Genomic DNA, 25,512 nt, shown 5'->3' with positions numbered 1-25,512 from the left:
AACTGCACACGTTTGACTGCATAATGTTGAAGAATAAACACACAGAGATGACAACACACTACACATGGTTGGTTTTTAAACTGGATTATATTAAACCAACAACCGGAGGAAAGAAAGTTCAGCATTTCTACCTTTGAGAACTTACTACAAACCTGATTCCCTTCAAGACTACATTAAAAATGAAAATGGTGAAAAAAAGTTAGATTTGATGTCCTTATGCTTAGCCAATGTACAGCCATTCCGTTTTTACACATGTATATTACATAGAAATATATGTACACCATTGTTTTCTATAGATTTTTTTTTTTGTGATTTCCGAGCCCAGACCATAAATACGAAATAAATATAAGGCTAATTGATTGATTGGCCTTCGTTTTTATCAATTAAGTCATTCATAGACCCTATCCCTCCATGCTTCTGTTGATCCTTTTCAATGATTTCAAAAATTGAATATATGTGAGAAGCATGAAAGCCATACTTCTCTTTTTCATTTTTTTTTTTAAGAACAAAGGATATGATAAGAACGAAGGTCGATTCCAACATTTTGGCAGAAAAGTAAAAGCTTAAATACTTCAGCAATGTTGCAATCTTCTGTGAGGGGTAGAAAGTTTCTCCGTTTTTGCACAAAGCAAGACATCTAACAATTGTACTTACCATTGGAAATGGGAGTCCAAAAAATATAATAGTGTTAATCATTCCTCAATGCCAAAAACGTTTTGCACTATTATATCCAATCCTTAATTACTCTGCTTTTATGCACATTTTCTGATACTTCAATTCTTCCCCCTCCCACCCCATTTCATGTAGAAGTCTCTGCTTGAGGGTCACATCTGAATGAGGTGCTTGTTTAATTTTGCTTTTTCCAGTCAACTGCACGCTAAGAGAGCACAGTACTTTTGGGTCTACTACCAGATTTTTAATGTGCCACTTCAATTGAGGGTCCGAGTCAAATCAGTACCATCATATCCATGGTGATCAACTTACTTGAGTCACTTCACATTTGGAATGGTCAACTTACATTTGAGATGTAGAGTCTTGTTGACTATATTCACCACTACCCGAGACAAGCTATTATGAAATACTTGGCCATACTGTTCAAAATGTACTGAGATTTAACCTTGTAATCCAGAGTAATGCAGTCTTACTCCTGAGCTCTGATCAGAAGGGAGGGGGGGATGTAATATACACCTCCTTCTTCAACCCTTCACATCAGATCAAAAGTAGTGCTTGGCAGAATGCCCTATATGGGACTACTTCAAAGACCGTAGGGCCACACACCCTCCTCTTTAAATGTTGGATCCGTCTCTGTTCGTACAAGCTGCTACATGAGTTACTCATTGCACACATATACTTACATTGCAAGGAACTTTCACAGATATCTATAATCTATCACAGATCGGCCAGCTTCTGGTAGTACCAATAATAACTGGTCACACACCAGACCAACTAACTCTATGCTGCTGCATGACATTTATTTGCCATAGACGTTGGTGTAACCTCTGGCCTATGTGCTATTCCATGACATTTTATTCATATACGAGGGGTTTCAAGTGTCTTAAACTGTGACCACGATTGGTCTCCTGGGCACTTCTATAATCCAACAAATGAAACAATTTTTCTCTCTCTCTTACTGAAAAGATGTCACAGCCAGTAATAATAGTCTCTAACACTGTCAGGTTATTGAAATGGAAATGAATAGAACCAAACTTTATTATAGGCTGTTACAATCTTAGTGGAGTTACAATCTTAGTGGAGTTACAACCTTAGTGGATTTACAATCTTAGTGGAGTAACAATCTTAGTCGATTAACAATCTTAGTCGAGTTAACAACATTACTCCTGGGGGTTTGATGATGACACACCCTTAAGTTTAACAGCAGAACAGAATGGCCCAAATCGGATGCTGAAATAGATTATTCAGTGTAACTGTGTTATGTGGTCTCTGAAGCACATTTTTTTTGGTCACTTCTAGAGACCTTTCATGCTGCTTAAAAACTTGCAAATTACACTATATACCATAGGTGGGGGTAAACTCTCTGTTAAGTGACAATAGCCATCACCACTACCAGCTGCAGCAGCACAAGTGTTGATATTAAGTATGTTACATTGAAGTATCCAGCAGAACATTGCTGTGATCAATGATTGTTATCATCTAACACTTAAACCAAATTATAAATCTAAAGCTTCCTACTTCCTTAATTCTCTACAACCTGACCTACCTCACAGCAAGGTTGTTGGTTAGATAAGGTGAGAGGGGGGGGGGGAGGGGACTGTCCTTCATCTCACTCACTCATCTCATTCTCAGTACAGTTCCCATTCAAGATTGGCCAAGCACAATTATGTACAGTAACACTTCACCTGTACCTAACATGCAGTTGCTCTAAAGTTGAGGTTATACATAAATTAAATACAATTGACCAAATGGAATGCAGCACACTAGAAGCCTTCCCATCTGCCCCAAATCTATGCCCCAACCTTTAGAAGTGGTGTAATCTGAATACAGAAATAAAACTTCATGTAGATTTATACCAAGTGCTTGGTAAAGACATCTCACAATAAATGGCCTTCCAAACTTTGTAACTAACAAGATTATCGCAAAATGACTCTTACACGTAAGCAGAGGTCTTTTCACTTATTTTGGGCTATTTGAGCAAGATGTTGTCATAAAAAATAAAGAAAATAAGACAAAAACACCACCAATGAATACTCACTCATCGTAATAACTTTGCATAGACAGGACCCTTTTCTACAGAAAACGGGCACAAAAGGCAGCAAGCAAGCAGCCACCAAAATTTCGATCAAGAGCTTTCATTCTGCACCATTGCACCAAAATTTCCATTATCCATATCATGATTTTTCACAGCCCTACAATTTAGACATTACAATCTTGTGGAATCAACACCTCCACTAACAGTCACAAATTTCACATAGATATGCAAATTTACTTCACCTTCAACTAACTTCACCATCAACACACTAGAGAATTGATTTTTGAGCAGGCTGTTTCATTTTGCCTCCTGAACAAACCAGTGCAGGCAACATACATGGAACAAGTAGCAATGGTTTTTTATTTGCACTTTTGGCCGGATATCAGCACTCCTGATAAAGACACGATACACGGCCAAAACTACATAAACACTCGAGAAAATAGATCATGAGATGGCTTATACAATACACTCCTGTCTGATATTAAACCATTCTCCACCGATTCAAAAGCAACATGAACCATAGTGGTAATCACTGTCATCCCATATCATAACTGGTGTAAAAAAAGAAAAAACAAACATGTTAACCCACCATATAACTACAAACTTAAAGTTTACCATACACAACTCCATACACAAATCTTTTAAGCCCGACAAAAGTATTGACCAAGCTTCATCGACACCTTGGGCCGACTACTGCAAGGGAGGTTTATTCAAGATTCTACAGATCGCTAAACTGGAGTTCCAGTTTTATTATATTATCTTGTGTCCCCATGAAGGTATCCCCCTCCCTGACCCCACAGGTAACCCCCACCCCACCCCACCACCACCACAAAAGGAAGGGAAACAGAGAAATATAAGTCATTCACCTTCTGAACATCATTATTTTGATTTTGAAAATATCAATGATTTGTGAGTGTTCCATAACTGCTACTGTACCATATGTGCATAACCCGAATTAGCAGCTTATTAACTCTACCTATCTATGACAGTATGTGACCCAAACAACAGATGGCAGTAAAATACCTCACTGACATTATTCAATCCTCCACTCTGCCAACTGGAGTCAACATCATCAGCTTCAGTAACAAACATTTCTCCCTCGTAGAGCCTCGACAATGGCTAGTTCTTCCTTCTTGATAACATTGTTCTACAAAAATTACACTTCCTATTATACTCTCACCAAACAAAGTTTAAATCCTCAACGTTTGTCAAATCAATGTGATTTGAGGGTTTCATATCTCTATCTCCTTCTAAACTGTTGGTGCTTTTCTCTCTGCACAAAACTAAAAGAAAAAAAAATAACCTCTTGCAAAACTTCCTTTGAAAGAATCACCACAAAAAAGAAAGAAAAAAAAACATCATTTCAGTTTCCTTCTTGTCAAAATGAAAGTCACAAGCACAACGATTTGACTGAATGTCTCCGATTCAGCGCTTCCAGACGATGGCTTGTTGGGCTAGGCCTTTCGAGGGGATCATATCCAGCAGGTACTCTCTCTGACGATCTGTGGTCGTTGACATGCGGTACACTGAGCTCATGTGTTGTTTGGTCAACATCGGAAGTTGGCCCTGTAGAACAGAAATAACAGAGATATATGTCAAAAGTCGAATGCAAGATGGATATTTGTATGGTTTTATATAAAGCCAGGTTATACAGTTGGATAGTAATCCAGACCAGGTTTGAGCCAAAATGTCCCAAAATTAGTGACTAAATTGCCAAAAGTTGATTTATTGCATTGATGGCCAAAAGTAGATTTTGAAGACAAAAAAAGGCGATCTTGATGCCCTGTAATACAAAAGGCCTGAGACTTAAAACAGAATCACTCATTACACATCCGTATTCTATGACCATGACCTGAGCTACTTCTCTGTGGGTACTTACAGCTGAAGCACCTGGATGAAGGTGTTGAAGATATTGATAAGAGTTTGGGAGTCTCTGTTGCTGTTGTTGTTGTTGCTGCTGCTGCTGCTGCTGCTGCTGCTGAGAGGCTGGAGGAGGGGGATTCAAGATTCTTCTCACAGACGGCACTGACTGACTGCTCATATTGTACATGCTACGGGTTGGTTGCTATGGAAAATACACAACATGAGACAGTTATATTACATGTAAAATATGTTATTATCTAACAGGTCTCGGCAATAATATGATAACAGCATTTCACAGAATGATAAAAGCAGTACCTTCAAGATTCTTCTCACAGATGGCTGACTGCTCATATTGTACATGCTACGGGCTGGTTGCTATCGAAATACAGAACATTCAAACGGTTATATTACATGATGTCAAATATGTATTATCTAACAGGCCTCGACAATAACAGTCGCCAAATCGCCATTGGCGAGTAGAATTTTAGTTTTGGCGAATCAAACATGCACTACGCTCGATATTTTGGCGGGTGACTTGTAGGCTAGTCAAACTCCAATATTAGCAAGACATTACTATCGTATCATTGCAGCATTTCACAGAATGATAGAAGCAGTACCTTGGCAAACTTGAAGCAAGTTAAAGTTGTAAGCTGAATTTTTTCAATGAACAATCTCCATGGGGATGAACTGTGTATAATGATTTGCTATCAGCATGCGAGTCATATACAGGAATTTTTCATTTGCGTTCACAATTGTTCACGAACTTCACGGTGCATTCCCTCAATTTGTAAACATGCAGCGAAAACATCATTTAAAATCTAATACTATCAATTATAACAGGGAATGGGTAGTGTTTGCAAGCCAAGGCTTCACATACACACTCATGGCATCATGACCGCAATGATTCCTTTTGCTTTCACCAAGGAATAAAAATATGACCTGAAAGTGAATGCACAGTGGTCAGAAAAAAAGGGGAAAAACTGACGCAATTTAAGCCACATCACTGAACAGTGAACACACAATGCATTAACCTATGAGAGCATCAAGTAGGGATTCCACCATACACATTTGAATACAGTTGGTTTTGTCAAAATTTTGAAGCAATTACATGATGCACAAATCTCCGAAGGAATTGTTTCATAGGCCTACTGTAAAATCATCTGACTTTGCCAACTTTGTTTATATGTGAAATGTTGTATCTAACTAATGCAGCCCAAGAATAACAAAGAGGTAGTTGATCATCGAGGTGGCAGACATCAATGAGAGGTTGGTAAACCGTTATACCCATAAAAGAGAGACACACTCTCAAAAGCTTTGGAAGTATCCTAAAAATCATTTAGTCCTTGCAAGATCAATAAATGAATCCATTACACCTATAACACTGAGAGTTCTCAAAAGAAGTGCGAAATGCAACAGGGGAAGATCTGGTTAGATTTGAAAGTGTTTATACCGGGATGTTGAAGTTCATCAATAGATGAAACTTGCACCAATTGTTAGAGAACGGTGCAGAGAACTGATTTACAGTCACACTTTGAGCTCTAATTTCTGCTACATGGTCATGGTGGGGAACAAATGGTGCTATGAATGGCATGCTTATTAACTATCCAGTGAGGGGTAGCCTTTTACCTTGTAAAAGGCCTTCAAGAACACATTATTTTCATGATTTAAGTGTGTTAAGTCAATGGGGGAAATTATGTGACGTTTGCCTGCTGCTATTTCCTTCGTCCCCATCCTGGGTATTCTAATGCCTGAGGCATGATAGCTTAGCCTGATGAATCCAGGGAATAATATAGTTTTCCAATCTTGTGTAGCAGCATGAAGGCTCTGAACTTTTGTCTCTTATTAAGTATTGTTTTCTGTAACATAAGCATTTTGCACTGCGACACTGGATAAAATATTCCAGGCTGGTAATGACTAACTCACATGTACAACATGGGCTTGGGCAGGCTTGGATTGCTGGCTTTGTTGCATACGTTGTTCTATCTCTTGCTCTTGTTGTAAGGCCTTCACGAAAGCTGTCTTCAGTCGATTTGTGTGTTCAGCTTTGAGGGCTCTCTTCTGATTGCTTACGATACAGGCTTCACACATAATACCTTGTTTGGGATCCTGGCAAGAAAAGACAGAGCTTAGCATATCAGATGTGGCAAGAAGTTAAGAAGTGCTTTTGCTCTGAGACGTTTCATGGATAACAACCGCCAAACACAGTTGTCGTCACTTTTCCTAACGTTTTCTTTCACTATCAAATCTGGTAGTTACCATTCAGCTTCTGACACTTGTAAACATGACGAAACATTTTCAAACCCTCCAATGCAACTGATTTAACAAAACTTGTCCATCTTGCTATCTTGATTATCTTTGCAAAACCTGGCAACAGTTCTTATGGAAGGGGAGGACAAGTAGGAAAAATATGTGGATTAAACATCACAGTTATCACATAACCAGAATCCAGAGTTGAGACTCTCTCCAATATAATACCAAGATCATGATCAATCTATAACACAAGTGTAAGTCAAAACTGTCAGTTGAGGAAACACCAGACAAACGTACCGTTTGTGCAGAGTGCATTAGATCGTCGTTCTCCTAGAGTTAATGATTATTTATTACTGTCAAGATGACACTTGCATGAAGATGAGAGACGAGAAATGAACACTACATGCATTTACAAATTTTGGGTAATAAACAGAGAAATCAAGTGTTGTTCTTGATTTTGTGTTCACAAATGTCACAACTTTATTTTACACGATGCAAAAAATGTGATTAAGGATTCTCAGCACTTGGCTGGTCTTTCTAAGGAAACGTGTCAAACTGAGAATATAAATCAATGACAAATTACTCCATGCTACCAGTGCGTCGATTCTAAACACCAAAAAATTGGTAAAATTGTACACATTTTAGGAAGTTTTTCAATGTTTTTATATTGCTCAGGACCAGGCAGATTTCATATCTATGATTTGCAGAATTCAATTATACCTACATACTACGTAGGACACCAACAATCGTAATATAGTACCTTTAACTAGCAAAGTTTCTCACAAGGTTCTCTGCCAATGAAGACAGTTAACATTGCATTCACAAAAGACTTTAATACAGCACTTACATGTTTCCATATTGTAGTGAAGTCTGTCTTACACTGAGCACATTTGAAAGGGTCAAGGAATTTGGGACTTTCCTTTTCTTTGTCCTTCTTGCTACTGCCAATATTGAGGATCGTATTCACCACCTCCTCCAAACCGACCAAGATGATGAATTCGCTGTTAGCCGCACTGGGCAAGAAATGCAGCTCGGGAGGAGGAGGCTTGGGAGGAGGTATCTGTAGCAGGGTTTTCTCCAGCTGTTTCCGCAGGGCCAGTTTGGCAGCCGCCTGGCGGCTTGCAGCAGACTGGGGTTCCGGCACGGGTGCTGAGTTACTGACAGTTCGATTCTGCTGGTGGGCCATCTGTTGGTTGGTAATGTGAATACCCGGCCGCTGTTGAACAATTGAGTTGTTTTTGACAGTGAGCTGGCGAGCCATCTGGTGTTGTTGCCCTACAGATCTGTTCTGGCTGATTTGATTGCTGTGGCTACTCTTGTTATCATGCACCAATAACAGAGGAGGTGGACCAGAATGTCCCGATTGTTGGACGTTCCGGGCCCCTTGAGGAGTGGACCCACGTATAAGCAACGGCATCTGTGGTCTCTGCCCTATATGTTGCTGACCCGCAGTAAATCCAGGCTTGCCCATTGGTGGGCGACCCCTGTTCGGCTGTAGGTGTTGTAACGGGGAGTTCTGTGGCACTGCTGAGTTGAGAGTTTGGAGCACAACCCTGTTTTGTGAAAGATTTGTTGGTGGATGGTTTGTATTGGCCTGCGGATAGACTGGCTGTTGCTGATTCTGCTTAACCTTCTTAAGGAAAAGCAGCTTACTTTCCTGCACCCTCAAGGCTTCACGCAGCAACTTGGTTGACGATTCCCGTTGTTTTAGAAGTTGTGGGGTGAGCTTTGACAATGGATCTATCCACGGTGACACGGGAGGAGAATCCTCTGAATAATCACTATCCTCTGAAAGCTCGACATAAATGCTCTTTGGAGGAGCTTCCTCGATACCCCTGATGAGAAAAACAACATGTATTTTATCATTATCAGCTAAGTAGAGCAAGCATTATCAAGGGGAAAAAAAATCAATCATTTAAATATTACATATAGGGTGGGGTCCATTTTTGATCACACAAACAAGGTTGAGATTATAACTACAAGGTCTCATTACAATCGTGGCTCAAAACAAACTCTTTTACCATTATTAGAGAAACATCTCACAACCTACAATCTACACCCCAAAACCAATATTAAAACCTTCAGATGGTCACCAAAAATTGTGAGTAAAATTTAGAAATTAACCTAACAAAATGTGTCGTTCAACATTTTGGAAAGATTCCGTAGGAGACACAAGTTTATCACTGCCTTCTTATCCATAGCACGATGCAGCCCGTAGACAGTGCTGAAGGGTGGCATGTTCTATAGACTCGTACATTGAAAGGGGTTCTCGAGACTGTAGAAACTTGCACCATAATCTATCAAACGATGCATGATAGACTCTAGTGTTACTCACTTTGCCTTTCTGGTTCTGCTTCTTGTCATCCTCTGTCCATTGCCCCCAATAACCTCTTCCATCTCATCCATGCCATCATCATCCTCCATATCATCATCATCATCCATGTTTTCCTCATCTGCCAATTCATCTCCTCTCACTGGAGTAATGGTAGAGTTTAAGACACCCCTGCCAGATCCAGACGCATCCTTTCTACTTGACTTCTTTACCAATGTAATGACTGGCTTCGTTTCCGGGTCTTTAAATGATGAGCTCACATCTTTTTCTTTGTGTTCCGGTTCTACTTTATCATCCTTACTGCTTTCTGAAACCGCCTCTGCTTGAACTTGACTTATATTGTCACTTTCAGGCCTTGCACTTGATAAGGAAGGAAGATCCTGTTTTTGTCCTTCAGTTTGGTTACTATCCTCTGTACTTTGATTACAGTTTGCTGTGTCTGTTTCCATGGGAACCACATCATCCTCCCCCTTATCACCTTCACTATGTGCACCTTCTTCTTTAGCATTGCTTTGATCATAAATTTTCTCTTCTGGACTGCCAGAATCTTTTCCCAAAGTATTACCTTCCTCTTCCAAGGCTGAAGTTCTAGAATTTTCATTTTCCTCAATTACATTACTTTCTTCTTTGTTCTCCTTCTCCGTCACCTCCTTGGAGTCGTCTTCGTCATCATTTCTTTGCATAGCCGTGCAGTCCGTGGTAGATTCCACACCTTCTCCATTGGATGGTAATGTTCTCTCTAATGTAGGTGATGTGTTTGGCTTAACTGTTTCCTGAGAGTGTATAATAGAGTTGTTTTCTACATCATTAACAGAGTCACTCAATTTGGCAATTGCACCATTCAAATTGGCAGAATCTGCCTCTGAGAAAGTCTTGTGGTTCGTTACCTGGGAATCATCATCTGAAAGCTTCGGTCTGTAGAGGAGGGAGAAGAATAAATATAATGAACCGAGGGCAGTCTAACCATGTACATTAAAATCGCTTGTGTAATTTAATATTACGTTTTTCCAAGTCATGACAAAATGCGTTCCACTCACACTGAGTGGACATTAACAAGCTTATTCACAGGTTGAGTGACAGTGGGGTAAACAAAGACTGTTCTATTGTCTTTGTTGTGTTTTGTTTGTTGAGTGCAAGTTCAGAATAATCATAATTCAAACAAAGAAGATGGTTTAGAAATGGAAATTGTACGGTTCAAGTCACATACCTTCCACTCTCCACAGATTTACTAAATTAATGAACAGGTTTCTTGTTTTTTTTTTTTTTTGGGGGGGGGGGGGCGTCGTCTTACCTCTTTGGAGGGGACTCTGCAGCATCATCGCCATTTGCACCTTTTTCTCCTTCATGGTTAAGCTGTCGTTTTAGAGAAGATGTATCACCAGATCCTTCAGTAATCTCATCCATAACTTCAATCTGCGCCAACGATTTCACCTGAAAAATTATGACAGATTGTGAGATTAGAAAAGAGACAAGAGAATAAGATTTACTTTACAGTACCATTAATCTTACAGTAGGAATGTACAGTAGATCACACTCAGAAGTGAACAATTCACCTATTTTCATTACCAAAAAAAAAAATAAAAAATACCAAGTGTCATGAATATTCGTGAAATTTATAACTACATTTCACTGTGCAACTTCACCAATGAAGGTTTAACACCTCATATTATATGATACTGCATTTCAAGCAAGTATACACAAATGACCTTTCACACATGTCACTGAGAGGATGGGTACTGACCAATGGACACAACTTACTGACATACAGTAACACTCTCAAGTCTAAGATCTATGGAATTTTAACCCTAGCTAGAGGTAGACAAATTTCAGCTGCACTCAATAGTGTACGTATTATGTACACATCTAACCCAAGTACTTACAGTTACAACCAAATCTAACAAACTTGGTTACTTCAAGAATTGTTAAATTTGACCTCACAGACTTTCTGTAAAACTGTCTGTGTTTATCAAGTACACAAGTAACAGCACAGGTATGTCCGAACTACGGTTTTCAACAACAGCAATGGGTCCAACACTGCCATATCATGTTTGACTTTGATTGTAACTTTCAGTTCAACGTGTTTTGTGAGAGGCATGTAGTAATGTTCACCAGCATTGTTGTTTACATTATTTTTTACATCCGACTTACATTCTTCTAAACATCCTTCCTTTGAGCTATCCTGGTGGATTGGGCTCACAATAAATTAAACCTGCTGCTTGTACCGATTATACGAAATCAGGTCTGACTCACTCACTGGTAATGCACACACTGTACATTACAGTACAAGTTCACTACAGTGTGACTCTGTCATACAGCACTGTGTACAACAGTACACTACAACAAGTGTGCATTGTTACCATGGAGCAGTGGTGTTTCCCATAGAACTGTTAAGAGAGTGCATAGTGTTGCCAAAAAGAAGAAAACAATCAAGTGCAGCATTTCACAAAGTGATGCCATGATACTTTGTTTGTTCTTTCAATACTTTAATGTGCACTTTGAGAATTAATTCACAATTCTGTTGGAAATGTTAACAAGACCATCATACAGAGCACTGGTGAAACTTATAACTCCAACATAAAGAATAGCATTTCACCGTGCAACTTTACCAATGAAGGTGTTCACATCTCATGTTATATGATATTCCTTTTCAAGCAAGTAAACACAAATGCCCACTTGTTTGACCATGAGGTTGCATGATCAATGTGAAATATATACTGTAACAGGTAAATCTATACTTTCCAGGAGCTTTCAAGTTTCAATTCCATTTTTCTTTTCACAGATGATTATCAACCTAGATGTTTGCAGTCATGCATATATACTACTGTAGTAGCCAAGAACAACTTAACACACTTTACAGTATGCAATGTAACTATTCCTACCAACTCAGATATTACATTAGAGAAAAGCCACATTGACCATATGTACCCCCTATATACTCATACAGTACAGTAATAATACTATAAGGATCCCAAACATGAGTTCAAGGAAGTCATATTTAGATACAGTGATCTGTAATATGCAGCACCTGCAATCCTGTACTTTTTCCATCATTGGAACATTACACAAGTTTTACACACTTCCTGCAGAAGCTAGATCACTTTGTTTACAAGTCAGAACAGTAAGAGACAGGGATTTTGTGGAATGACTTCTTCACTTGTCATTATGTGTTCAGTACAACATTCAATTGTCATACATGACCTTTGATCAAAGTATTTTGTCCTTGTATGAAGTATTAATCAACCCTGTATGGAGTTGTATGGAGCTACTACGCATTCTACACCAGCTTAGTACCACACCCATCTCTATTTTCCTGTAGCTAGTACTGTACAGTACAGTGAGTTTACCTAGATGTACAGTATCATATGGTTGCACACAGTAATAACTATAACAGGTGTCCAGAGGTATCACTAGTATTGTGCACATGAATAGATATAGACTGCTTCATCATTGTCATTCAATAAAGAAACAAACTTAAAAACCTGGTTCTCACTGTATGTGTGATATATATTTATATGTTTGTATATAAATATATTATAATAATGATAGCAAGTACTACAAAAATACAGTAAGCAAGAAAAACAATATCATCAATTTTGGCAAAAAAAACACTTGATCGGATTTCCCACCAATACTGTGTTGCTTGTCCTACTGTAGGTTAAAACCATACACTTATGTCAGTAGTACTTGAGAATTGAGAAAGGTTAAAAAGATTACAGCATCAAAGGGTTTACTTAAATTACCTGTTCACCAATTAACTGAAACTATGGAAACTGTCGTTCCTAGCTATCACAAACAAACACATTGGATATATAGTTACATCATAGAAACTTAAAGAATGGCATAGCTGACGAATAGTAGTGTCTAACCATAAAATATTCACAAAATTTCTGCACAGTAAGAAACAGGTTTTACTTGGCAATCCATGTGCTACCCACAGTACTGCAAATATAAACCCAATTAGTCAGCTTATCTTTCACACATGATAGACCTATAAGCCGCAACAAATGTTATATCTAGTTTTTTTGCTTTGAATGTTCAAGAGTCCAAAGGCTACCAGTCTTCAAAGTTCCATATGCTGATGAGTACGCGTCTTTGGCACTCTATTACGATTTGGAAACACCATTTACGACGCATGGATTTTGATATCCAACGTTACGATATGTGTGTTTTGCACATGAGAATATTCTCACAATGTAAATGTTATACAGTTCCTACAACTCCAATCTATCACATCCATGGTACTGACATGACGATGTTTTACTTACTGACCAGCAATTTCCCCCTCACCTCTCCTGCCCCCCCCCACCCCACCAGCTTCTCCCTCCTCCAAGTCACAGAATATGTAAAAGTTTATCAACAACACAAACATGAACATATAATCCTACCAGTGAGTTGTCCATAACAACTCCCTGATCCTACCAACTATATGTATCAGAAATGAACACAAAGACTTACAATACACAATAACTTTGCACAGTCCAATTGATTGGGAACAGCATGCAGAACACTATAGAAATTACACCTCAAATTAAGTCCTTAATAGTCAACTGGTATTTAAAAAGCATTAACACACAGACATATGTCTACAATGAAGTTCTGATAAATACCATTTTGTAAGTTCACAACTTGACCCTTTCAGTGTAACCACACCTTGCTATCACCAAACTGATGCTCATTATCAATGACACAGGCTGGTATTGCTAACACACACAAACACACACACAACTTGTACAAAACACTCTCAATTGGTACAGTATCAGGCCTCAAAAACTATTTTTAAAAGTAATTTTGCAATTTGACGACCATGACTAAAACTACTCGCCAAGACACAAAATTCAGTAGCCACTATTATCGCAACGTTTAGTACTCCATAGAACATGTACTGTAGTATATTTCTGTGCAGTATGAAATTTACACTTTTTCCATCAACAGAAAGTAAAGACCAACGTACAACATGTCGTAAAATCATTAATATGCAGCTACAGTAGGCCTATTGTGTCTCAAACAATTCCAAAGAACATCGGTAAAATTGCCTACAAATGTAGCTTGGCTTCTGTAACATTAGGGCTCCTGTAGTATTAGACATATACTGGGTAAGTGTGCACAAGTACACCCATACAGTACCTCGCTGCAACTTTGAGCCACTACTCGATTTATAATCGTTCCCGCAATGAACATCTAAGGTTGACAAAGATCTTCCTTCCACTCGCAGCCCGTGTCGAGTGAAACTCTGAAATTCTTTGCAAAAAGTCAGTGAATGATACCTAACTAGTGTCAAAATTAGATTATTTTAGGAATTATGACCAATGGCAACATGTAGAAAATGCCTCAAGAAATAATTTAGGTGTATGGCCACCTTACCTGTATTGGTATTCTGACACGAAACATTTTTTCTTCACGATTTTGTGTTAACGAACCTAATACTATCCTACCATTGCTAGTCTATCGCACGTGAAGCCTAACGAAATTGGCAGTTCCATGCTTTGAAAGATAATCGTGGATTTGACTGTTTACATATCAGCTCTAAATGGGTATTGTGAGGATTTTCATATCGCCAAACTCGGAATATAGTGGGCTACAACTTGTTTAACAGTTTGGTAATTTAGTGCTCCTGTACTGAGATGGGGATTTCCACATGTTCATTATTATTAGCCTACTTGGGCCGCTTGTGGTGTACTCCACTGTTTAGGGGTTGCCTGTGCAATACCAAGCTGTCATGATATCAATGTTCAACAAACTTTTCTTAATTGGTATACAAATCAATATATGAACACAACTTGTATATGAATGCTTTTAAAACACATTACGAAGCTCTACCCCGGTCCCTGTAATAAATGTTAATATTAGGATCAAAATGTTTCCCCTGTATGTTTACAAATGGTAAAGTTCGTGAAAAATCACAGCAGATGAAAATTCCTGTATATAATGCATGCACAGTTAAGCGAACCATTTTACACAGTTAATTCCCATTGAGATTGGTCATTGCAAAAAAGAATCAGTTTATAACTCAAACTTGCTTCAAGTTTGCCGAATAGTGTATTCATCATTCTGTGATCTGTTTGCAATGATATTCTTGCTTATATTGTGGTTTGACTCAGTCCACGAGTCACTCGCCAAAATGTCTTACATAGAGCACTCTTTATATGCCAAAACTAAATTCTACTCGCCAATGGCGAGTTGGCGACCGAGGCCTGATTGATCAAGCTTGTTTTCAGTACATTACACATGGAATCCAAAATAAAACAAATTCCTGAAGGTATGCATTACTTGCATACATGGGTATGCTATCATGTACAGTTTGATAGGTCTGCTGGTCTTACATACTGTAAATGTACAACAAATACCATAAAATGCTACAGTAACACTGAGAGGTAGTGGTAGCATAGTAAAGTACTGTACAGCAGGCTACAGTACGTGGAAGGGGAACTCACTGTGGTTGCGACCAAACATGCTATGTTGGTATATGTTTTCATTCACTGTAGTACTGTAGTATGATTCTACAAATTACTTCCTGCAATGCACTGTAGGGACATCTTCAGGTTTTACTGAGTAGTGGACATGGCTACTTCTACCGTGAGGAGAGAGTGTTCATTGCTGAGAGCTTACATTCACCGACTGTACTGTATTTTAGCCCCAATTGTGATATAAATTCACACTTATAGTTGACATACATGTATGCATCACATCCATTGAGCAAGAAGGCAAAATAAATTTTTAATGAAACTACTGTACATACAAAAGTATCCACTCGAATGATATGATAGTCAACCCACCTTACCCCTAAAAATATGGAACAATACATTTGAAAAACTTCAAAACTAATGAGTCCTAAATTCAGAGCCAATTTTTCTATCCTCTTGAACTAAAAGCAAGAAACTTGGCAAAATAAGTGGAAAACAATGCATAACCTAATAACACTTCCAAATCATGAGGTATAAAGAAACAAAATTAGCCCTTGATTTTTTACTTCTTATTGCCCTAACTTTGCATAGCTGTCAGTATGCTTTGACCATGATCCATGCATTTAATTACATATCTATATAAATATATATGTATATACATATATTGTGTGCTCCTCTTACATACTCTGGCCATATACATCCACTGCTGTGAAGCATCTCCCCTGGGAGAAGATTTCTCAACCATCAATAAGCTTGCTGCGGCATTACATGAAAATGTCACATGACATACTGCATACAATATGTAGTCTAGTGTATGTACTGTGTGTTTGTTTCTCTATCACCTTCCTGATCAGCTCTTGGCTGCACAAGTGCACAGACATATACAGCTTTAAAGGGTCACACAGGACAAAGGCTAACAAGGTCAATAGAGTCACACATCGAATGCATGACTGGCCAGACATCATTGGTGGGCTTAGTATGAATATTCATAATGGAAACTAGAATGGAAAGATGCTCATGTGGAATTCAGATCTTCAATTACATTCAATGTTTCTCAGATAATGAAGTAGCAAAAACCTGAACAAACTGAGTAGTGACAAATTGCTACACTGTCATAGGGGTGTGATATGATTGCACACACAGACCAACCATGCACGAGGGCAAGGATGGTGGGGGGGGGGGTGGGGGATGTAGAAGGGTGAATATGTGCACATATTGTTTAGCAAATGTTGCCAAAAGGTTGGACACAAAATGAGAAGCAACTTTTGTACAGTTTGGAATCTGCATTTCCCTAGTTTGGTTTAGAACATGATACAGATCTTTTTTTTCTTTCTTTTTCTAACCACTTTATCCTTTAAGTTGTATCATGCTAAAATTTCCAATTTCTGAAGGCTAGGTAGATACTGTACTGAGTGCATGTTTGTCAACTGGACACAAGACAGGGAAGTAAATATTAATGTTAACACCAGTAAGAAACATTACAATACAAGTCTTTCCACTGTACAGTACACTAACAACAGTACCAAAAGCAAAAGTAGTCACATACCAAGGCCATTGCAAATTCCTACAGCTATTCTATAGTAATGGTGCTAAGTACTGAAGTTCATACATGGGTCAATAACAGGACAAATCTGATACATCTGTACTGTAGATCATCTAGTACTGTATTATACTGTAGAGAAGAGCCAATTGGTTCAAATTCACACCTGTCAAGACACCATTTAATTCTCTCAGAGTTGAATTGGTTATTTTTGGTTTCACATTAACTGATTTACCTTCCTTCCCAAAAACATTTTCAAACAGGGCATGAAATTTAGTGTTGAATTACACAAATTAACAAACTGCAACCAGACTTTTAGTATAAGTACAACAGCATGAGTATGGGTACCAGGGGCGTAGCCAGGATTTTCAAAGTTGTAGGCACGACTATCTGAGCGGAGCGCCACCATCAGTTGGCGCGGAGCGTACAAGAAAATTTTTGGTTTTACAAACCCCCCCCCCAGATGGCCGGAAACGGCCCTTCCCGAGTGTTCATTCTGGTTCCCTGGCCTCATGCTAACTTGAGACACCTCATTCAATATCACCTTTAAACCCCAAAACAAACGAGTCAAAATAGTACGTAATGCAATACTACATAATGTATTTAAAATTAGCAAGGTACATGTACAGAGTAGTCTTACTTTTCAACTTCTGATACTTGTATATACAAAGATAGGCCAGAATTGTCTTTGATACAACTATAGCCAGTAATTGTCTTTGATACAACTGTTACTAGTAAATTTTTAAGTTAGCCTAATAAGAGAAGGCGAGAGCTATCCGACGATTGTCATCTGATGCAAATTTCTTCAGCACAGCTTCAACGACAATTGCAAAGTCTCTGTGGATGTCAGTGACGTAGCCAGAATTTTTTCAGTGGGGGGAGGGCGCTAGGTGGCTTGACCATTTCCTGGGAGGGCGTCTTGTTACTATCTAAGCGGAGCGCCACCATGAGTTGGCGCGCAACGTACCTAAATTTTTTAGCTAAAAGGCCTCCTAGATCGACGGAAATGACACTTCCCAAGCCTTGTAAGCAGGAGCGTCAATCCGATTTGAAACGTGGGGGGGCGGACGTAATTGATTCGAGTATTCCGGCCGCAAGTACTATCTAAGCGGAGCGCCACCATCAGTTGGCGCGCAGCGTAGCAAGAAAATTTCAGATTTCAATATCTGCCAGATCGCTGGAGATGGCACTTGCCAGGCTGGATAGCAGCCATCTAGTTGCGTGTTTTCGGGAGAAAATTACAAATTCGTCACTCAGGAAATCTGCAATAAAGTTCATGCGGCCTTAATTTTTGGTTGATTATTTCTGTTTTTAGCGATTCCAGTTGACATAAACATTAGAACCCAGTGCAAGTTGACAAATGATGCGGCGAACTGGTAAACCCAGCCCCATTTTGCCTATGTTTCAGGATAGAATACCCCTCATTTGTTCAAACCCATGACAACTAACAATCTGTTAATAAATTTACTTCGAAATGGGCACATTATATTGCACCAAGTTGGTCAAGGAATGACCCCAGGGCTTCAGATATAGGCCTATAGGAACGATGCCACAAAATGTCCACGGACATATACAATAGGCAAAGGAAGCTATCCGTCGCGACTGCATGTGCGACTGAGGTCGAAGGGTCGTTCATGAGTGGTCATCATGGAGATTCTAGACCATTCAGACCAATGATATATTTTTCGCACATGTAATTTTTTTCGACACCCAAAATCCCAGTGGGAGGGCGACAAGCTTTCATGGGGGCTGTCGCCCCCACGCCTCCTGGCTACGCCACTGGTGGATGTGCATGAGTGCCAAACCGATGAGTCTCTCTTCATTCATTGTATAGTTTTTTTAAACTACGCATGTAGTTTTTTATTCTGCGCATTGCGCTTAAAGACCTTTCAGCAGTTGCCGAAGCTATTGGCATGGTTAATCATGGTTAGGCTATAACTAGATGTTAAAAAACTGACAAGATCGTATCCTAGTCTTTTTCGGCGGGTAGAGTGTTGAATGAAACGGCACGCGATAGAAATGACAGCCTAGATGACAGAAGAATAGGTCATCTAATTTAGCCATATTCTTGCTACGTTCATTTCAATAGTTTTTCCTGTCTTTACTCTTAAACTCGTCCAGCAAGCTTATGGATTTGAATTATGGGTGTTTTAAAAAAAAAGATAACTTGGCCAAAAAAGTTGTAGGCCCGGGCCTACAGTTCTACATGCTGGCTACGCCCTGTAGGCCCGGGCCTACAGTGCTACACACTGGCTACGCCCCTGGGTACAAGTACTGTAGAATTTCCCTGGTATGAGTATGAGACTAAGCAAGTGTATGTGTCCCCGTGCCTTGAGCACCCTTCCAGTTTGATATGCGCGCGTTATAAATCACCACTATTACTAATACAAAACTTGCTATACAACGCATTGGTTACGTTACTACTATTGAAATGACCAGAGTACGGAATACAGATCCAAACGTCTGTGTGCTGGACAGATACTGTAACTATGCTAGAACACTGTACCAGCACCAGTACACAAATGCTACAGTACAAGTCTGCCTGGAACACAACATAGGAAGTACAACAATTCCATACTGCAACTTCAGTGTTCAAAAAGATTTGATGGGACACTTTTGAGTGAAAGCTGTCATTTATTATACTGTACTGTAACTGTACTCAAGGTGAACCTAGTTATGTTTCAATTACACAAACTAAAGTATTCCTAATTTGTTAGCTGCCTGGATGAGATACTGTGTAAACTGTTTAATCGAAATGAGTAATCAAGGAGGAGTAACAGTCCTTGCAGCAAGACCACAGTTGTTTTCATAAGCATGAGAGTTGAATAGAGATAATGTACTGTACCGTACAGAAACCAGAATTTATTGACCAGTTGGCAAACTTTTAAAGCCCTTAGGGTCCCATAGCTGTAGGACCTAAGAGTCCATAACAAAGTGGAATAACGCGGCCAGTTCATACAAGGAGAAATGACCAAAAGACTAATGAGGTTGGCCTATACCAGCATATTGCTGTACCCTTTTAATTATGCTGTCAACCATTCGTGAATTAATTCTTTACTTTCATATTATCTGTGTTACGAAACATCCCAAATAACTTTTCTTATCAATTTGTGAACGATCCCAACAACCTCACTAGAATGTTCGAATACAACAGTTAACAGGCCCCTACAGCTGTAGCCTAATACATAAACCAGCTCATTCGCAAACGTTTTTTTTGTAACATGTCATACTCAAATTCAGTTGGTTTTAATTATCAGCAATTGGCATTGTTTCATGATCACAAGAAAGTTCCATAGAATGTTTGTGTCTACATATCAGGCACTTGTTACGTATCCTTTTGAATTTTCCCAGTTTGGGGTAATTTTCCGAAGGTTTGTCCCCTCCCCCCCCTTCCTCCTTTGACATAAAATTAAGTGAGAACTACCAATGTTATGGTTTATTTTCTTCTGTATTGACCCAGGAAAGTACTTCATTGATTAGGAAAGATGCCCGTGAGTGGTAAATTGGATATGCAACATGAATTATGTATGGGTTACCACACATTTTATCACCTTGTGGCTATCTAAATATATTAAGATGCAGTTATACTAGAAACAGCTCCACACATTCTTGCATACGGAAAGGCAAAATCTATATTGAAAGTGTTTTGCACAGACAGGTTAATGTACACAGGTTAATGTACAAAGATGACTTAGTTTGCTGATTGAAAACGTGTACCACAGAAGTAGCTTAATTTATAATCTTGTCCAAGTTCCCATTCGTTCTTTACTTTCTATCATCAGTACAATTACAAGGAATATTTTTTCCAGTATCCCATCGGAATACACAATGCGAAATGGCCAAAAGTCCAGGAACCATCGTATTTTTTATACAACAAAGTACAGAGCCTTCATAAGCGCACTATATCAAATTTGAATGCTAAATTACTCACTGGAAATGAGTAGTCAAGGAGGAGTAAACAGTCCTTGCAGCATGACCACAGTTGTTTTCATAAGCATAAGAGTTGAATAGCCAGATAATGTACACGTACAGTACACCTTCACAAAAATGTCAAGTCACGTGTATGAAGGAGAAAATGAAAGCCATAATTTACACTGGTCAGACAAACAACTACAACATTCATAAAGATCAATGTTAAAGAGAGTTGCACTTGCAAATATTTACAGCATCGTTGTATGTTTATAATGCACCTTGAAGTTCATGAACCACCTCCGCACATGAAAAGTTCTCGTACAAAATGCATGTACATATAGCGAACCATTTTACATAGTTAATTCCCATTGAGATTGGTCATTGACAAAAATAGTTTACAAGTTAAACTTGCTTCAAGTTTGCCAAGGTATTGCTTTCATCATTCTCTGAAATATTGAAGAGATACTGTAGTCTTGCTAATATTTGTCAATAACTGTAACACAGTGCATGGTTGAGTCACCAAAGCAAAATTCTACTTGAAGATGGCAAGTTGGAGAGCTTATTTGTTGATGACTGATATTCTACTGTATTGTTTCACCAGCCATAGTTCTCCAGATATACTCCATTATTAGAAAGTTCAGCATTAAATGGATATTTGGTGGCTGAACGTGATCAATGCTTTACAAAATGACAACAAACTGGCTGCATTTTTAGAGGTCAATTCAACTCCTCATTGCACACTGTGTGGCAAAGATATGACGTTTTTCAAATTTTGGTAATATCTTGTGAATGCATAGAACAGCAGAGTGAATGATGTAATCTGATTTCATCTGGGTGTACCCCATGTACATTTATATGCTGTATAAATAACACATGGAAAAATCCCTTAATGCACCTCAACAGTACAAAAGTGTTCAAAATGGAACTAGGAACCTTAAAGCCTTGTTAGGATCAACAACAAAAATCTACCGCCAACCTTCACCTGTTTCGGTTGTCCAAACTTAAATCTGGTCATCTTCAATAACCATGACTTCCATTTCCACTTTGGTCTAGGTTGCATAGTCTGCTGCATTAGACACCAGAGAAGCAGGTGCCCATATGCATCTGATACCTACACTACTGGTGAACACATTCCAAAGTAACATCACATACTACACTGACTAGATAAGTTTCTCCAGTGATTAATCTTTCGGTTTACCACTATACTCATCTGTGAATTGCAGCTTGAAAACAGACTAGAAAAATATGTATGGTCCAAGTGCTGTCATTGAAACGACATTGAAGAATAGACTGAATTTGCACTTGCATTGTAACAAAATGTGAAATTTGTAGGGTATTAGAAAGACGGGATCAAATTTCCTGACACCATTCATAGCTAAACTATGGCCATCATTCACAGAATCCGATGAAAATACAACACAAGAACAATTTAACAGTCTTTCATGACTCAATGCAAAGTATAAAAGCTAATGTTGAAATACCAAGGCTACCAACACATCCCTCAACGGGAATTGTAAATACTACTGTCCAGTCCAAGCCGTACAAACCATTTCGTAACTCATTACGTAAAGTCCACTAACATGTTCTCCATTTTCAGATACAATTTTAATCAAAGTAATGAAAGGGAGATTCACTTAAGGACATAAGGATAAAAGGATGCATATTCTTCTGTAGTGTCATAATTTGGTGATATTACTTAACTTCTTATTAATTATGTTAATAATATTATCGAGTTCAAGTGTAAATACTGCGACATGTTACTAGTCCAGCCCAGGTTTGATCACATGAACTTGTTCACCATGACATACATACAGTTGTGTAGCCTACATACTATGCAATCTCACTGCTTTACATGTGTGCATGTTTTCCATGCAATCAAACTGGACCATTGTACAATATTAGTAGCTCAGAAGATCAAGAGAAGAATCGTACAATTTATTAAAGTTAGTGGAAAGGTACCAACCAATCAAAGAGCATGAGACTGGTCCAGTCTAACACAACAAACATCAGTGTTATAACACTGTCTAAGGGTGGTCGATGTAGTTTCTATAAATGTTCTGACTATATACAAAATGCCATGACCTCCCAGTGGAGTACCAGCCTTACTGCTGAACTGCCACGAGAGAACTGGTTGAAGAGTAACGTTTACGTATGAACGTAGCACAAATATGATATTGCAGTGTGGAAAGTAGTAGCACCATCCATGGCTGAATTATTGAAATGTTATTCCCCGAACATATTCAATTTTGTTTAAAGAATACTTCAATCACACACGATAAAAAAAACTATTTTCAAAAGTATACATTCAACAGGGCATATTGCATTATTAGGCTTGTAATGTCATATATCCTGTATAAAAAAAATAACGTTGGGGGTGAAACCATCACACATGTTGGTATCAAAAAGGTTATTATTAGTTACCATAGTTATGTGGCCTTGTGGTAAAAACTGACAAAATGAATGAAGTCATACTATACATTTAAGACTGTACATGACTATGTGCTGAATCATAACATTAGGCTCATATGCCTATACTATAGTTGGGTTTTATGTTGAATGCATGATCAAATAGGTACCCCAGGACCAACTGAAACTACAAACAGGTTCCCAGGAGCTGGTTTGGATTGATACAAAAAATAATGTACATGCAACACAAAGCGAGTAATAAAATTTGCCACTCGCAAGAAATATGTATACAACTTACCATGCTAAATAGTACACACACCTATCATAGTACATACACAGTTACTGGTGCATAGTGCAGAACATAGAGCTGTGTGATTGTGAATAAACTTAGGCTAACACCATCCTACAATATCAAACCACAACCATTCTCATTTTTGCACAACTGATCCAAATGGGACCAAACATCCAGCCAAAGCCGAAAGTCAAATTTGTACCTGTTAGGCCCTCAATTCTAGCTACTTTACTGAATAACTCCAGTATAGAACTAAAACAGAGTCCCAAGTGTGTGTCAATTGTTAAACTTTATAGCCTACTGTGATCCTCTGCTATATATGAGATTCGTTCATTCCAATACAGTTATATGCCCAACACATCATACATTTCAATTCATTTATTGCCTGGGTCCCCAAGGTATAATTTTCATATTGTATTCATGAGTATTTATGGTACAAGTAGCTAATACATTGACCCACTGGTAAGTTAAACAGTAAGACTGGGAGTGCTTTACAAAGCCTCAAATAAGCTATATATGGCCTGTTGTCGGTCATGTACAAGATATCACACTTCTTTACAAAGGTCCTAGGATAGATAGCACAAGAAAGTCATACGGTACTAGTCTAGTGACGTGTTTGCAAGTAGCAAAGGAATGCATGCTACAATAACAATTAAACATAAAATTTAATGACCATTCCAAAGTTTCCTTGCTATCGACATTTGAGGTGGGTCAATCTGTCACAGCTAGTCAGTACAGGCCTACTAGTATTATCAAACACGGCAAGGCCCTAACATTAGACCAGAAACACAAATATCAATGCAAAAATTGAGAACTCAAATAACATCATAACTGCCTGCTTTGCTTTTCTTGCCATTAAAATCACTTTGCAATGAGCCAAAACATGAAAACTCTCATCTATGCCAAAGGGATACAGCATTCATGACAATCATTTCTCCTGTTCACAACACATTGGGCCAATCTAAGGCTTTTGCTATGACTAGCATTATTCATCGTAGTTGTGGAAGTTGAACTTGCCTAAATGGTCCCATCTAAACAAACTTTAAAAATGCAGTCACTAGACCTTTTTATGGCATTAGGACGCCTATCACCCTTTACTATTTCACTTCATAAATTTATGTCTCGTGTATGGTATTTATGGCCTGTGTCTACTCATCTAATCTTATATAACGTATTTAAACATTTTATTTTCCCTCTACCGGCTTATTTAACCCCTTGTCCTAGGTTACAACAAACCTAAGCTGTAGCATCCTACCGTGCAAAACGATACGAGGGGAAGCACCAAACAGAACTTGCCAAACACGTTTTGTGTACGGCATGTGTTCAATCAAGTCCGATATTCAAATTACGTGATCGGCGACTGCGGTGATTGGTTTACGCACTCCATGTAACAAAAGGTCGGACCGTACGAAACAAAGAAACAAATGAGATTCCCAAACGTAACTTTCACAAATATACCTTTTATCTTCCTTTTCGGAGCAAATGGCCAGCAAAATGGCTGCTCGAGTAGCCGTCACCTAATTTCGGGTGACTGAAGACTCCGTTGGACGAGTTTTCCGTGAAAATGGTTAGGTACGATGATTTGTTTACTACTGGGGTTTCCCTCTCTCGTATTCAGGGTTAAACACAACAAGTTGTTTACTGGTAAACAACTATCCCGCTGACATCCGCAAGGCATGTCACGTGGGCAATTCACCTGGCGACCGAGACATTCTTCACTTGACTCACCACGGTACATAGGGAAGGGTAGTACTGGGACAAGGGGCTAAGGCAGATAAAGTATTTTATTATGCCTTTGAGGCATATAAA

The 25,512-nt window shown here is 38.7% G+C and overlaps 1 protein-coding gene across 6 annotated transcripts; it reads right to left on the bottom strand.

Annotated features, from left to right (window-relative positions):
• Nucleotides 1–68: 68 nt before the first annotated feature.
• LOC139978758 (transcriptional repressor p66-alpha-like) lies at nucleotides 69–25,318 on the bottom strand. 6 transcript variants are annotated; one of them, XM_071989237.1, is made up of 8 exons: nucleotides 25,162–25,318; nucleotides 10,444–10,583; nucleotides 9,156–10,067; nucleotides 7,668–8,655; nucleotides 6,494–6,676; nucleotides 4,886–4,945; nucleotides 4,587–4,772; nucleotides 69–4,273 (listed from the first exon to the last, which is right to left on the bottom strand). In XM_071989237.1, exons 2-8 carry the CDS (start codon nucleotides 10,554–10,556, stop codon nucleotides 4,133–4,135), a joined length of 2,583 nt encoding a protein of 860 aa, XP_071845338.1. In that variant the 5' UTR covers nucleotides 10,557–10,583; nucleotides 25,162–25,318; the 3' UTR covers nucleotides 69–4,132. The 6 variants fall into 6 exon arrangements, with proteins under 6 accessions (XP_071845338.1, XP_071845340.1, XP_071845339.1 ...); XM_071989239.1 differs by lacking the exon at nucleotides 25,162–25,318 and adding an exon at nucleotides 24,940–25,146; XM_071989238.1 differs by lacking the exon at nucleotides 25,162–25,318 and adding an exon at nucleotides 24,959–25,146.
• Nucleotides 25,319–25,512: the final 194 nt, after the last annotated feature.

The sequence above is a fragment of the Apostichopus japonicus genome, chromosome 13 (genome assembly GCF_037975245.1).
Source record: "Apostichopus japonicus isolate 1M-3 chromosome 13, ASM3797524v1, whole genome shotgun sequence".
Taxonomy (NCBI): domain Eukaryota; kingdom Metazoa; phylum Echinodermata; class Holothuroidea; order Aspidochirotida; family Stichopodidae; genus Apostichopus; species Apostichopus japonicus.
Note: the sequence above shows the minus strand (reverse complement) of the source record. Positions and strands in the feature narration are given on the sequence as shown.